This window comes from Corvus cornix, chromosome Z, assembly GCF_000738735.6.
Source record: "Corvus cornix cornix isolate S_Up_H32 chromosome Z, ASM73873v5, whole genome shotgun sequence".
In the NCBI taxonomy this organism is placed as follows: domain Eukaryota; kingdom Metazoa; phylum Chordata; class Aves; order Passeriformes; family Corvidae; genus Corvus; species Corvus cornix.
The window spans coordinates 30,496,177-30,512,463 of record NC_046357.1 but is presented as its reverse complement, the minus strand read 5'-3'; the positions used below and the strand labels follow the sequence as shown (position 1 = coordinate 30,512,463).

Here is a 16,287-nt window from a genome sequence, read left to right as displayed (position 1 = left end):
GCACCAGAGATGATGCAACAGATCCTCAGTGTTGCAAGGGACAGTGTCAAGCTGGCCCCTGCAAGAGAGGCACACCTGGCCCAAAGTGTGTATTAATCCACGGGATTCTGTACTCTCGGGGCGTGTGGCAGCGTGTGGCAGCCTGGCACAGCGTGTGGTGGCATGGCCACGGCGGCAACAGGGGACCCTCACCACCAGCAGAGCAGATGGAGGGGAGCAACGAGACATCGTTGGGACCCTTGGAGGGGTGATCTGCTTCCACCTAACCCCTGTCACCTCTCCCTGTTCCCCCACCCCCCATGCACACTTCTTTCTTTCTTTCTTTCTTTCTTTCTTTCTTTCTTTCTTTCTTTCTTTCTTTCTTTTCTTTCTTTTCTTTCTTTTCTTTCTTTCTTTCTTTTCTTTCTTTCTTTCTTTCTTTCTTTCTTTCTTTCTTTTTTCTTTCTCTTTCTTTCTTTCTTTTCTTTTCTTTCTTTTCTTTCTTTCTTTCTTTCTTTCTTTCTTTCTTTTCTCTTCACTTCTCTTTGCCTCTTTTACTATTAAATAAAATACATCAATTTTTTGGCAACAATATCTAACCTCGTTTGGTTTTAATCTCATTTCTGGGAAAATTTTGAACCTTGTAAGTTCTTTTTGGTTTATGCACAGAGACTTAGCTTGCTTTGCTTTTCTGGGTCTAAACCAGATCGTAACAAGGAGCAAATCCATTTAGCTTAGCACATACAGAGAGATGTCTTCGCATATGATACTGGCATAAAACTCATTCACATTGACCATTCTATCAGTTGCTCTTCTCTTCTCGCATAAAGTGCATTTGTTCCACTAGACAGTACTGTGAAATACTCGTAGGAAAAGAACCAGGAAGCTCTTATTTCCAGTCTTTCCAGACTCTTGGGCTGCAGTAGTGATAGGTATTCCCTGTGAGCTCTGCTGCCAGGAGGCTGCCTGTTAGCTGTGACAGATGACAACCTCCTCTCCTGGGCAAGTGCCTCAGGTGTTCATCTGACAGATGGTCCTGTCCCCGCCATGCAACAATTTTGTTGCCCACCTGCAGGCAACACATTGCTCTGTCTCACACGTCTGTGTCTGATGCCAAGATGCTTTTTCTGGCTTATTCTGGTGAAGATCAGCAGGGCTCATGTGTGGGTGATGTATGAACATTGCATAGGTATGGCATCTGGCCTCCAGTCTTCCTAGCATTGCATCTGGAACTGCTACATCTGTAGCCTCACTTCTCATTCCCTTGTGCTGCCTGTTCCTGAGCTTCTCTAAATCTGGCCCACAAAAGCATTCAACGTGTTCCCCACAAAGGCCTGCCACTAAAAACACAAGTAGGGAGGATATTTGGGCAGAAGTCCTCCAGTGGGGCCCCTCCTGCTGCTCCACCTGCTCTGCCTGTGGATGACAGCACTGCAAATCCCAAATCTTAAAAAAACCCAGTAACCCTCTGCCTTACTACTATCTCAACACATGCTGCCTTGGTTTCTGGGCACTGGTTTGCTGGGACCGTGGCCTTGCTTGGCAAGACCACATATATCACCCACTCACCAAAAGATAAATATGACAAACTCTTCTGGGCCTTTTAGTGGAGGCAAACTGGAAAAATGGTCTCCCTTGGGAAGAGAATGTAAAGAGGTGCTGAGATGCTGAATTGCTGGTGTGCTTTTAAAATTAATTCATAGATGCCATCACTCCCAAGGAAAGGAGAATTCTTGCTGCCAGTGGTACAGCCATCACTGAGATATAATAAGGGGTATTGCTGCTGTGGCTTTGGAGCTGATGGGGTGAGAATAGACCTTTCCTGTGGCTGGGCACAATGTGTGACCCAACTGCATCTGGCATGGCACCACCTCTAGTTGTAGCTTTTCTTGTTATTTCAGTTAGAAGGTCCCCCAAACTTCAGCAAGAGTTGGGGCAAGCAAAAATGTCATTTTTGTGTGGGTTCTTCCGTGTCTGCTTACAGGGGCAGCCCCACTGCAGCTTTCTTCAAGGTGACGTGCTGACATGCTTATTGTATCCCCCATCCCCACTCTCAATAATCAGTCAACTACCTTCACAAAGCTGGCAGCAGTACATTAGGCTCCAGTACTGAATGTGCCAAACACAGCTGAGAATGGCAAAAAGATGGCTGCAAAAGTTACTGAGTCGAGGGAAGGAAGGGGCAATAGTACACTAGAAAGAGACAGAAGACGACTTTGTAAATCAGGGATTTTGCTGAAGTCAGACTGTGGGGTTGTAGCTGTCATGCTTAAGACACCACTGCAGTGCACCTTGAGCCACAATATTTTCATGGTTTGGATGGACACAGAATGCAACAGTGAATGTTGGCACTCAGATGTCTTTCTGTAGAAACGAAGTTTTTGGCGTCAGAATTCAGCTTTCCTCTTCGAATTTCCTTTCTTTTCCCTCACCTTCTTTCTGATTAAAGAGCCAGCATAGTAAATGTCATTTAGTAGCATCTATAAACACATTTCACAACAGGAAATATTAAAAAAAAAACAACAAACCACAAATTCTTCAAGAAGGTTTATCTCAGGAGTGATATTTAATTGACAGGCTGACAAAATAAACCATGCTTTTTCATAAATCTGTCTGTCTGTCACTATATAATCAAACAACATTCATGGGGATTACAGAAAATAATAGTTTTCTTCTACTTTTTCTTCTACAGTCATGACTGGGTGGATTAAGACAGTTATATTCTTGTCATTCCACCTTTGTCTCTAACATATACAGTAATTCATTCCTATTCTCTTTATTATGAAACGTCAAAAAAGAGTAAAAGGCCAGTCAGTGACTTCAGAAACAGGGAGTCATACATTCCAAGGATTGGTGATGTTCAGAGCCAAGACTGATACATGTCAGACACTGAAAACACTGCATTGACACTGCACAGTTAAATTTAGAGGCTCTTATAAGAGAGAAGGGATTTGTATTCTTGAAGTCATTGGGTTTAATTGTAGTGGTGCCTTTTAAAGAAGAATCTTTTAGCACAGAACTAACAGGAATACAAACAAACAAGGGATTTAAGGGTAAACCATCCACATTTTATAGAAACCACATCAGGAACACATCTGCAAAGTGTTTCAGGATGAAGCACACTAGGATTGGGACCTGATTACGTAGCAGTGACATCAGCCCCAAAGGACATGTCCCTACAGTTACAGGCTTGCACACACAGCACAGACCCACGAGGAGCCAGCAAACAGAACATTGTTGCACAGCTGTTTGAAACAAGGTGCTCAGCTTTGCACAGGATTCACGGTATCCAGCCTTTTTCTACAGGGATGTGTGTAATCCAGGTTGGTCTTGGGTTTTAAAAATGGGAAAATTCAGATCAATCCAATGCTGTCAAACCAATTCTGTCTGTGACAAGTAGCTGCTCAGGGACAGACCCTTCTCTGTTTGGTTTATGTCTGAGCCTGAGCAAGCAAGAGTTTTCAGAGCAGAACCTGTGGGCTAGGACCACTGTAACTGACAAGAGCTGTGGCTTGGAAGTCCTGCTGAAGCTCATCAAGGTCTTGGTACACACCATCAGGAAGTAAAGGGGACTTCAGTCACATGCAAAGCTAAGTGGCAGATCAAATTAGTTTGGAAAGATTTTAGAAGTATGTAGTTTTCAAATGTATATGCCTCACATGGTAACCACATTCTAATGTTAAGTCCGTTTGTTTTCAAATATGATTTAACTGTTTAAGACTTGTCTGATTTCAAACATAAATGTCAACACATACTTTATTGTTCTGGGACCCTCTGTGGCTGGGTGCTGAGGAGGTGGTGAGCAGAAGGGTTATGTTAGAGGAGAGAAATAAAAGGTAAATTTCTGAACCAAAAATGAAAGAAGAACAAAAGTGGATAAAAAGCAGTGGATCAAGTTACGTCTCTGCTATTAGTGGCTGGATAAAGAGCCCTACAGTCCCAAACACACAAAGAATTATAAATACCCAGAGAAATACTCTGTCTATCACCATAGCTACGTATTTCCAATCATCTTCCACCTGCAAGAGAATAAAAAAAGAAAAGGATAAACGACAGGAAATGTTACATGCAATTGTGAGTTGACATTATGCAATAGAAATGCCTCTTGTGCTTTTGAATGTGAGGAAGAACACACATGCAAGTCAGGAATGTTGCTTGCTGTGCTTATAGTTGCTGCAGTTTTCAAGTCTCTTCAGAGAGGGCTGATTTGCTAATGGTATTTTGCCACTTTTGGCTGCTAACATACAACACTGTCCTAGTCTGCTGAATTTTTCTAAATATTCAAGTCTGAGGGCAGCCCATCCATGGTTGTGATGCTGACATTAACAAATAGGACCTGATCATGCAGATCAGTGGTGCAGAGTGGGGTGGGGTGGTTTAACAGCAGGCACAGCCACCATAGCTGCACATCACTAAACCCTGCCAAAGGATTTATCCTGACAGCCCACGCAAGACACAGTTTGCTATTATACTGGTCTGACCTGAAACACGGTCTCTCCAATCAAGCCCAACTGATTTCAGAAAACTGGACACATGGACACATGGACTATAGCAAAACAAGGGCTCTGACTGAGCACAATGCAGCATCTTGTGCTAAGCAGGACAGAGTGGATTTTGTATGTCTGAGAGACAGACCTTAGAACCACATTCAATGAAGTTGCTGTCCTTCAAACTGTAGCTTTAAACTTGCACTGCACAAGAAACACTGCTGCAGAAGAACATTCACTCATATAAACTAGTGACTGTTCAAGAGCTCTCTGCTGAGGGATCTTCCATGTGTTTTCCCAATTTCATTATATTTTTCTCCCAGAAAATACTGGGTTTAGGATTTTTATTGTGTTGAGGGTGAGGAATACAGTGGCAGTTATTGGGGAGCATAAGTAAAAGTCAAGTAGGGTAAGTTCAAAGTTGTAAACTATGATAAAGGCAATTCAGCCCAGGTGAGAAAGATAAATAAGGTAAGACTTTTCAGGATTGTATTTGGTTTAATCCTATCCAGCCTCCCAAGGCTGCTGAGACGATAGCTGTAAAATCAGTAGTGTTGGGTTGAGTGATGGGGATGTTATGAAAAGAGGGTGGTTGAAGAAAACTTCATGACCATGGATAGTAACATGCTGGAAGTCAGGGAAGAACTTGGAGGACTTCTGAAAATCAGAAATGGAAGCTGTATTTTGCATGAAAAAACATGCAGGAAGAACTCCCACAGCTGTAAGTGTTGCTACAATTTTTAAAGGGTTTTTATTTATACAGGACTAGTACATAGTATCACCCATATTGCTTTGTATATCTGGCTGAAGCAGAAGCAGCCTTCAGAATCACTTTTGTCTGTCCTTGCCTGAGAAAAAATCCCATTTTTTCCCTGAAAAAGGGATTTTTGTAAATGAAAAATCATGCTTCCCATCCCTAATATGTTTTGAAAGGTAAGGTACAAAGCTGCTGATGAACACACTGGACTAAGAATACAATTTCATGTGTCAGGAGAGATTTGCAAAATGCAAATCAGCAAAACTAGCAACGGAGGACTTCTCCTGAGCTGCATAATCAAGACAGCAAGTTATTTGGATGACTGCATGCAAAACTTCTTCTTTTTGGGAGAGCATCAGAGAAAGCAGCTGAATCAGTACATGTATATGTTTTATCCAGCTGGTGTGATAATGAAAGCCAGGCTGAGATGTTTGGGTTAAGGAAAGCACTAAGGGCATAGGTACTGAGCAAAGGTCAGCTCAAACCCCATACTCCTCTATGGCAATAAATTCCTGTCTTTTGCTGCGGGCTGGCATGTACTATATGCTCATTCTATGAATTCAGTCACCAGCTTAACTCTAGTCCTTTATTCAGAAATTAATGGATTTTGTTTTCAGATGAAATTTCTTCTGCAGGGAATAGAGAAAACTTAATCTTTAGGTTTTAGGGGAAAAAAGGTAATCTTTATGTTTCACAGAAGTTGCATGAATTCCAACACAATATTCTGATAGAAAGTATGCATATCAACACTTCACTTATAAAGCTTTTGTGAATTTCGATACAAATAGAGCAGTATTTAGTTTTGAAATGGATTTTACCATCATAGAGCATCTAAAAAACTTCAAAAGCAAAAATTCCATGACAGATCAAAGATATATGTTTCATTAGGTTCTAAACACTTTAAAAATATCTTGAAGTGTCAGAGAATTCCTGCTCCTTGTGAGGTCTCAGTGTCAGCACATCTTTCTGCAGTTTCTTTTAGTTGCTTGTGTTTACACATGAGGATGTGGCCCCAGAATTCTTTAAATTCCAATGTGCATCATTTTCTATGACAGTAATCCCAAATAGGATAAAAAATTTATAACCTCACACAAGCAAATTCATTAGATGGTCTTCTTCCCCAGCAACTTGTCTTACTGCTCCTGTACCTTTAGGATTTCCTTCTTAGACCATGCCCAGTCTTCCTGGACTCCTTGGACCTTCAGGACTGACTTTAAAGTGTCTCTGACAACCAACCTCCTAAACAGGCCAAAATCTAGCTTCTGAAGGTCCAGTTCTGCTAGCACCCCTCTTAACTTTACCCCAAATTGAAAACTATCATTCTATGGTCGCTGTGCCCATGGCCTCCAACCATCACATCTCCCAGTAGTCCTTCTCTGTTCACAAACAGTGAGCCCAGTGGGGCACCTTCCCTGGTTGGCTTGCTTCCTGTGCCAGGAAATTATCTCCCACACACTCCAGGAACCTCCTAGACTGATTCTTCTCTGCTGTGTTATACTTCAAGCAGCCATCTGGCAAGTTGAAGTCCCTCATGAAAACAAGGGCTGGTGATCATGATACTTCTTCCAGCCTCCGGCAGAATTCATTGTCTGCCTGTTCATCCTGCCTAGGTGGTCTGTAACAGACTCCTACCAGGACATGTGCCCTGCTGACCTTGCCCCTGATCTTTACCCACAGGCACTCCACCTTGTCATCACCATTGATTTCAATACAATCAAAACAAGCCCTAATGGGATGGTTACCTCCCTTACCTCTTTGGTTTCATTTTGAGACCTCATGTTCTCTGCGATGAACTGGACATTGCTAATGACATCCTTCACCTCTGGGGAGTACTCCATGTGCTCTGCCATCCATTTCAGGGACTGATGGCTCAGCCGTCTTTTGGTCCTTGGGAGTTCAGCTGCCTTATCACAGTGGCTGCAGCGCTGCTCCGTGTGCAATTTGGTGTCTTTGTGTTTGCTGCGCTTTGACTTGCCCAACTTACTTTCTGAAGCTCTCTCATTTTTTCTGGAGGCGTTTTTTTTCTGCTGTTCTAGTGGCCTCTGCATCAACAGGACTTTGGGGAGCAGGCTAAGGAAGATGGTTTTTACCCATTTGGGCATTGTGTGTGTGGTTGGAGTCCTGTAATGTATATTGAGGACAAACACTGTGATGACAATTGACAGAGTCACAAATATCATTGTGAAGAGTAAATATTCACCTACTAGGGGAATTACTAAAGAAGTGGATGGGATTGTTTCTGTGATCACCAGTAAAAATACAGTCAAAGAAAGAAGCACAGAGATACAAAGAGTAACTTTCTCACCACAGTCAGATGGCAGGTAAAAAACTAACACAGTCAAGAATGAGATGAAAAGACAGGGAATGATCAGATTTATGGTGTAGAACATTGGCAACCTTCGAATATAAAAGGAATATGTTATGTCTGTGTAGATCTCCTCACAGCAGTTATATTTGATATCATGTTTGTAGCCAGAAGCATCAACTATTTCCCATTCACTATTTTCCCAAAAGTCATTCATATCTACTTTGGATCCAATGATCAGAAGATCAATTTTGGCTTTGTCATAGGTCCATGAGCCAAATTTGAGTGAACAGTTCTGATGATCAAATGGGAAAAAGGTAATATCCATAGGACAGGAGCTTTTAAAAATAGCTGGTGGGGTCCAGGTGATCATTCCATCATAGCGAAGGAGGGCTTTGGTCTTGCCTTCAACTTGAAAATCTCCCACAGCACTGGAAAGACAAATGAGGCAAAGAAAAAAAATTACCATGGAAATAAAAAGTAATGGGTGCTTTCATAGGTGCTGCAAGGGGATATTTTTGAGAGAAAGAGTCAAATGAATCAATAAAATGGGTAAAATGCATCATCATACTTATTATACAAGACAATATCTGGTTTCCAAATTTTATCTGCTGGTACCCGAACAAATTCAATGCCATCATATTGTCTGGGATCCCACCGTAGTTTGTAGTCATTCCAAATCTGGAAGAAGAATGGACAAGGATTTTAAAACCTTAAATTATCAACAAATATCTGTTTCTCAGATCTTCCTGTAAAACAAGAAACTATGATAAAAATGTAGCACACAGAGAAGGGGACAATGGTCCAAAAGACAGCAAGGCCATGACCTGGAGAAACACTGGATGTGTGAATACTGCTCCCCTTGATTGCTACTCTGTTCTCTGTGACACCATGGGGTGGCAATTGTTATGAGCTGCTGGCATGCTGGGATCTCTCCTCTGTCTTGCAACATCAGTAAAGAGCCCTGTCTGTGAAAGATAACTTCCCCACTGCCAGAGGAAATAGGGGCCTTGCTGCAGCACCCCATTGGTTAGGGGAGAACAGCACCAGAGGAGAGCAGTACCCTCATGAGCTAGGCAGCACACAAGCACACGAACAGGCAGCTGCTGCCAGAAGACAGTATTGCTTCCACAGGAGTAGGAACCAGGTCAGGGCAGCAAGGGATGCACAGCAGCTCTCTTGCATTGCTGGCTATTGCCCTATCATGGGGCCATGCTCCATGGTCTCTCTCCTATCATAAGTACAGTATCATTTACAGAAAACTTTGCGTGGACCACAATCAGTGCCTGAAAATAATGATGCAAGTTAGCTATATTTTTGCAGCAGTTTAGGTCCTCTAAGTATCTTTATCTATGTAAAAGCACTAAAACTATCAGGAAAAATGGAGGTATGTTCCTTTTTCTAATAAATGTTTTGGTGGAGATGACCTAGGACTGCAGAGCTGCATATTTAATCACTCTAAGGAGTACATCCAGCTAGATTTTCCAGAAGAAAACCTATCATCATGAAGTTGGAGAAGAAAAATATATCCCACAGGAAAGAAGGAAGATGTAACTTCTTGGTAAAAAGAATGGAGAAATTACTTTTTCAACTGTGGAACTTCTCCTTATTAGTTTTTTAAATCCTTGTTACAAAACAAGAACTTGTTCGATAGATGTAACTTATAAGGTAACACACATTTCATCATTTCGATGCAGAATGCATGAGAAATGCAACACAGTCACTTACGTGTCTTAGCCACAAATTTGTTTCCATAATCTGATTGACTTCATCCTATAAAAAACACAGGTAAGAACCAGTTATAGTGTCCTGAGATGACCAAAAACTTAGCCCATAAAACCAGAAAATAGAATTTCACATTAACTAATGCCAGATTCTTTTCTAGCATCTTTCAAGAGGTTTACACATTGTACACAGTGGTGTGCAGCCCTACTGAAAAATTAATAAAGCTTTACTGAAAAATCATGCTCCATAAATATCAGACATACAGAAAGCTGCACTGTTTTGCCAAGAGCTTGAATATCTGGAGAGCACACAACCTAGAATTGTTCTGATCTGTACCAGAGGAATAAGGTTCTTCTTGTGGCTGTGTATTTTGTCGGATTCAGTGTTTAAAAAGCTCTGATTACACAGTACAGAATTGGTCAAGATCCAAGGAAAATGCCATCTGAACACATATCACAATGTTCTTGAATTTCTATGCAGACCTCTAGAGCAGATGTACTTGACCAGCACTAAATTAGGTAACTGTTATACAGAGACCTTCTTTTTGCAGTCACTTAATGCAATTGCCAGTCAGTCATGAATCAGAAAGGTGGTTTTGCTTCTTCCAGATTGCCTCTCTCCTGCTCATCGTGTTTGCCCCACACCCATTTGCATTCCAAAACATGCAACATTCATCCCCACCTCCATGCTTTAAAACACCACTCTTCCAGTTGCCACACCATTTTTTCCTTATGTCATTTTGAAACAAATAGACTGAAAAAAACCATGTAAAAAAGGAGAAGATTTTTCCCCTCAGGACCACTGGGAAATGACAGTAGCCCCACAGGAGAACTGGTCATATGCTACACACAACATGGACACACCAGATGTCTCTGGAGTGGGCTAGCCCTGTGAAGAGTGGGCTTGAACATTCAGTACTTCTGCCCTGGGCTCTGGAGGCTGCTACCTGAAGCAGAGGGGTTTGATGCTACAGAGTAAGCAAACGAATCCGTGTCATTCAAACCACCTGTTCAAGCAACTGGAATGACCTGTCTGACTGAAAGAACAGCAAAGGTCTCAGTATGTGCACTTAGACACATATGAAATACCAGCTAGGATAGTGTGGGTGCGTGCAGCCATCACATTTCCATCTCCCGCTTCAGCGATTTGCGTGTGTTTACAACCATCCCCAAAGCTCAGCAGTATTCTGTAGTGAGTCTTACCACATTTGTAAGCTGGGTAATGGCCAGTTCAAAATACACTGTGACAGGATCAGACACATTTTCCACCGGTCTAATGAACTGGTTGTACTGGGAGAAGAGTTTGTGAAATAACCGTTCCTCTGACTTGCAGGCTGTGGTATCTGTGTTAGTAAAGATAAAGAACAGCTAAGCCAGACGTAAGAAAAAGGGGAAGAAGGTACTGGATAACATACTAGTCTGTGCTATATTTATGGATCTCATGCTTTTGACCATCTTTAAAGCCATCAGAGCACAGAGAGGAGAGGGTTACTAGTATGCTGTCAGCTGAAAGCATCCTCCTGCAGAATGCTGGCTACTCCTTGTTTCCTCAAAGAGTAAGGTAACGGCTTCAATCTTCATGTCCCCTAAACTGGATTTAGCCTATGGGCTCCATTTGGCCCACCCTGGTATCACACCTGGTATCAAAGTAGAATAAGGTGGTGTGAAATAGAAGAAGTAGAAATGTGACAGATGTAATCTTTGTGAATCTTCCTGGTAAAAGAGGGTGTTTATGAGAAGCATAGCTACTTAGAAATTAAAAGCTTGAGTCTGCAACTACTGTATCAAAATCTCTATCAGGTGACTACAATGATGCCTCCTCATCTTGAACACTATGACTGCATTTGATCCTCATGTTTGATATTTCCAATCTCCAGATAGCACAGTTTTACTTTGAAGAAAGTTTATTTATTAATGAACTTTGTGAACAAGAAAAAAGTGGAAACATTAACATTTCTTATAGAATAGCATGCATCTGTGTAGTATCTATATCATGTATCTGTGTTCTCTGGGAAGAAGCAGATCACAGCTGTAACCCTCATTAAAGAAGAACAGACCAGGTGGCTTAGAAGAAACAAGGTATGTGACAGGCACTGAGCTGACTCAGGGTTAAGAAAAATGCTCCTAACCTGCTACACATAGTCCAAACCTGAAACAGTTATTTTCACAATGTTAAAGGTTATACATTTTGATTTCAAAAGGAAAATATTAAATAATAATGGCTCTGGCAACATCAGCTCAGAAGAACAATTTTCTGGAATAGCTCTGCTATTACAATGCATTACTCTAATTCAGCACCTAAAATAAAAATACTTTATAAGGTCAAGATTTAGAATTTCCTTCTCATGTTGCACACAGTTGTGTTATCAAAGCTATACAATGATCCCGAAGATATTACTGATACAACTGAAGAAAAATTTGTTTTCAGACTCATTGTCATAAGTTTTTTGCATTAGTCCCAGACTGCACTAGCACACATTAGACAAGCGACCATGATAAGCCTTTATGATTGCAAATATTAAACACAGAAGGGGTTTGTGTCAGGCAGCATGGTCTCTGGCACAGCATAGAACACAAATTTGCAATTTACATATCCCTCAGTGAATACAAGGGCCTGTGGATGCACAGATGTCCCGCAGGGAGACGCTTGGTCTCAGTATGCTGCACTTCCATGCTTAGACTGCCCTTTCCCTGTTCTTGAAAAAGAGATTTTGCGTCTAAGGTGATACAAAGCATCCTGAAATTGCAGGGGATTATCATAACTGCAAGCTGAAATGTTGGCTACTGGTCACTTAAATGTATGGAAAGAAAAGTTTAGTAAAAATTTTAAAACTTGATGTTTCATTTCACCCTTTCACCATCATTCAGAGAAGACACATGAATGTCTATAAAGTTTGGATGCTTTTAGATCGTGCATTGTTCAATTCAAAAAACAACCAAAATTTTTCTTTTCAGATTTCGTCATCACCGCCCATAGCACTGTGACTAGAAGTACACTGCTGTGGGAACATAAAGCCTCGTGACTAAAGTCAATGAGTCTAAAATCATGTTTCATTTGAAATTTTCCCACTGGCTTCTTAATAGACACATGCTTTAAAATAAAGTGACAGAACCAGACAAGTATTTAGGTCTTATCTCATGGTGCTGCTTTAAGACAATATCTTATGCCTTGCTAACACAAGCACTATATTTAATGCACATTTGGTCATCTGCAGAAGCGAGACTTTCAAAACAGATGTGTGTCCTAAAAGAAAAATCCTGCTAAACTGAGTGAGTGTTGTGCGCAGAAATGACTGCAGCATATTTAAACACAGATCAAAACCAATTGTGAACAACAATAGATTAAGTTCTCACTTTTGAAAGTGTGAGTACTGACCATGCACATCCATAGCCTGCATTATTTAAGCACTTGCAAATTCAAGCACCAAATGAAATTACTAGGACTCCTCTTCCATTTTTATTGTTTTCTAGAAACAGTTCTTCAATTAGTTATCAAACAAAAATGAAGAGTTTTATGTCAGAAAACCAGTATTGCTTTAGCTCTTTTTAAATACTGTTGAAATGTTACAGTTTTCAGGTTAGAAATAGCTGGTAGAAGCTTTACGTTGAACTCATTCAAGAAAACAGAAGCAGAGACAGTGACTAGAAAATACTCTAGAAACTGGTATCAAAGAGAGCCTACCTTTAATCAAGGATGTGAACATGAATGCCCACACACAGAAAGCAGGGCAACACCAACATAGCCACCTCTCAGGATGCATTGCTAGCAGCAGAATAGAGCTTCCTTTTGATAACACAGGTTTGGGGAAAGAAACAAGAGGCAAGAAGACATATAACCCTCCTGATGGTAAGTAGGCGGTGGAAGGATGGATTTCGGTTTTGCATCTGCAGCAAACGGCAGCCTGCTGAGCTGAGCAAAGGCTTGCCGAGTTGCTTTCACTGGCACTAGGCAAGGAGAGCTTAAGCCGTGCAGAGCGAAGGGAGTCCGGCAGCATCCTATCAGCTGACTTCACATTTCCAGTCACCCGCACCCCTGCCTCGGGGAATGTATAAGAGTGCAGGAGAGGGAAGGAAGGCAAGACACAGGACAGCCATCATGGAGCAGGGGGAACATTCCCTCAGCCCTTTACCCAAGGGTTAAGAACTCTCATCCTGCTAAAGCAGCTGCTTTAGCTATTGCCTGGTGGTCACCTCAGTGAGTCTGTCAGAATACGCAGAGGTGAAACAGCTTCAGTTTCTTGGCTGCGGACTGATTCTTTGGGTGATGGAAATGGATGCTATAGGGTTTTAACACCTCTACGAGAATCCATATGAACCTTGAAATAAGCACAGCATCAAGTGATAGAATTGCTTGACAGTATTCTGAGTGAATAAATCTAAGGCAAGTAGACTTATTATTACCATCTGACAGGAGCAACTAAGCATGCTAAGTTCTTTCCTGGCAGTCAAGTCAGCTTACAACATCAATTCTTCTAACTTTTTTTTCCTTATGTGCGCAGTCTCCTGTGCCAGTATGCTAGTATGAAAATGGGAGAGCCGAATAAAGAAAAAAACCACCAGGTGCTGTTACACGCAAAGTTCTCTGAAACAGAGTGTTACTCTTAATCACAGAAGTTAAAAAAACATGATCTCATGATCCCCTAGAGGTTAATGCATGTTCCCTCCTCAGGTGTTCAGTACACATGTCCTTGTAACAGGAATGCCTGAAAAGAATCCATAGGAAAAGGATCTGAGAAACTAAGGGTCCTGTTTAGCTGCAGCGGGGTGGAAGGCACCACAGGTTATTCGGTGCCATCCAGCCTCCCAGAAAGCAGCTCAGCCAGGGAATCTCCTTTATGTGTGCTCAATCCAGCATGAACAAGTCTGAGTGATTGGATGAATAATTTCATCAAAACAGAAATGCTGCTGATTTTCAGGCACTTACATTGTTGTGTAAGTATAGAGAGAAGAAAAAAAAAAAGCCAGAATATGAAAAAAGGATGCCCTTCATACTGCAAAATACAGAGGTGAAGCTGCAGCTCAGAATAAGAAAGTAATTCGTCACTTATACAAATTGTTAAAGTATGGATAGGAAGGAAGAGGGCTGTCTGGAAGAAAGAGACTTAGGAATGAGCTGACTGCATAAAGAAGAAACCTGAAGAGGACCAAGTTGCCTATGGTAAGTTTTGAGGGATGTGACAAGTTTTGAGGAATGAAAAATAAATCTTGAAGGATTACTAGAAGAAGCCTCATTCCAGAGCTCACTGGAGACAAGGGAGCCTTCAGCAGAGAGATGAGGAAGCAAAAGAAACAAACCACATGTGTTTTTGGAAGTCTGGGAGTTATTTTGCCCTCTCAAAAGCAGCAGTGTAAGTGCAGACCACAAGGCATGGCTATGAGGCATCTCTAAACAGAAATTAGATATAAAGTCTCCTTGCAAATAATTTTAAGATGAAAATGTGGGTTTCAGCATGGTGATTTATCTTTTAAATTTCCATTTTGCCAACATTTTCCAAGGAAAAAAGTAAAAACCACAAAAAAATTCTGCTTTGTGCCCAATTTTCCCAATTTGCAATGTTTATTAGATTGGTGTTAACAGACCAGGTCCATAAACTCTCAGTTTCCTCACCTTAATGAATGGAGTTCATACTTTCTTCCTGAATTTATGTGCCTGTAGTGCATTGTGGCTAACAGAATTACGCAGCCATGCAGCATCACAGGATGCCTGTGGCTGGCTGCAGTCAGGGCATATGCACTCCTGTTAAAGTCTAGTGCTTCTAGATGATGACATATGGTGAGATAGTGAGATACAATTTGAAAACAAATCCACCCCACCTTTAAATGTTTTGACATTTTCAAACTTTTTGTTCTTCCAAAAAATGTACCAGGCCAGGGAATCAGGTGGGAGAAATTAAAGACCTGCACATGCATGTCTGCAGACTGAAAGGTCTTCAGAGGTGAGGGTAATGAGTGTGCTTCCCCTCCAGAGAGAAGGAGAGCTGTGCAAGGCCAGCTGGCAAAGATGATCCTTCCTGCCACATTTGAGGGAAAGAACTGCTTGGTTATGAGGAGAAAGGGACTGAGGAAGCAGGCTGAATTTGGAGGCAATACCAGTCATTCAGTGAGCTGATGGCAGGAGGGGCTGTGCTGCTAAGACCCTGCTGGAGCGGGTGCTGCCTTTGGGAAAGGCTGAAGAGGAAGGCAAAGTTCAAAATGACCCATGACAAGCTGTTGCTGAGGCACCCAGATGGAGAATGCAGAGAGACCAGCTGAGGTACTGCCTCGGCACAAGGATGCCAGCTGGAAGCAGTGCAAAAAGTTGTGAATCATTCATTGCTGCTTCGGAAGGTACCTAATTTAATCTAATATGAGCTGGCCAAAACAGCCATCAAAATGCCAGGCCCAAACAGAAAGTACATATTGACAGGCTTTCATTTTTCTTTTGTCCTCTTAAGTGTGAAAGAAGAGGCTGATTTAGTCCTTTCACGTGTATTTTTACCCTCCAAGAATATATTCACTCAGAAAAAAATCTCTGATTTCTTTTCTTCAGGTAAGGTAGGTGGCTCAGGAAAAAGAGGGCAAGCAACCTGCAGGGATGCACAAAATCTGCCCACCAAAAATTTTTCTAGCACATGGATGCACTGCACCACTGGAGCTTGATGTTGTAACAGGTGCGTGGTATTGACAGTGAAAAAAAACAACACCAAGAGGACCCCTTTGGAGGGTTGCCTGTGCACCCAGGAACTGAAGGTACTAACCCTGGTGCTATTTGCAATCCTAATAACAGATCCATCTGGAGTCCGGCTTAGGTTTGAATGGCTGATTTCCTCCTCTAGAGCCAAGTAGTCCTTTGTTGAAGAGCTGTATCTGAGTTGTTTGTAGGCTTTGACAATGCAATGGGTTAACCTGCAGTGCGACAGGTACAAACACCTCTGTGACAAACACCTTTTCTATCATGAGACACTCATGTCCTGATCATCTGCTGAGAAGCCCCTGCATCCAGTGGAGAAGTTCACAGTCTGTCAACTCTTTGCTAACTACCACTAGGCAAGTGAG

General features: G+C 41.8%; 1 protein-coding gene across 1 annotated transcript; it reads right to left on the bottom strand.

Moving 5' to 3' along the window:
• Positions 1–2,513: 2,513 nt before the first annotated feature.
• On the bottom strand, positions 2,514–13,270 carry CHRNA6 (cholinergic receptor nicotinic alpha 6 subunit). Its single transcript, XM_010400036.4, has 6 exons — positions 12,935–13,270; positions 10,456–10,595; positions 9,257–9,301; positions 8,100–8,209; positions 6,975–7,959; positions 2,514–3,998 (listed from the first exon to the last, which is right to left on the bottom strand). Exons 1-6 carry the CDS (start codon positions 13,245–13,247, stop codon positions 3,876–3,878), a joined length of 1,716 nt encoding a protein of 571 aa, XP_010398338.3. The 5' UTR covers positions 13,248–13,270; the 3' UTR covers positions 2,514–3,875.
• Between the last annotated feature and the right edge of the window lie 3,017 nt (positions 13,271–16,287).

Coding starts and splice junctions, on each gene's coding strand:
- CHRNA6 (XM_010400036.4), bottom strand. CDS start 13,247: ATGCTGCCGGACTCCCTTCGCTCTGCACGGCTTAAGCTCTCCTTGCCT. Junction 9,302..10,455: donor TTACCCAGCTTACAAATGTG/GTAAGACTCACT, acceptor TGTTTTTTATAG/GATGAAGTCAATCAGATTAT. Junction 8,210..9,256: donor CAAATTTGTGGCTAAGACAC/GTAAGTGACTGT, acceptor TTCTTCTTCCAG/ATTTGGAATGACTACAAACT.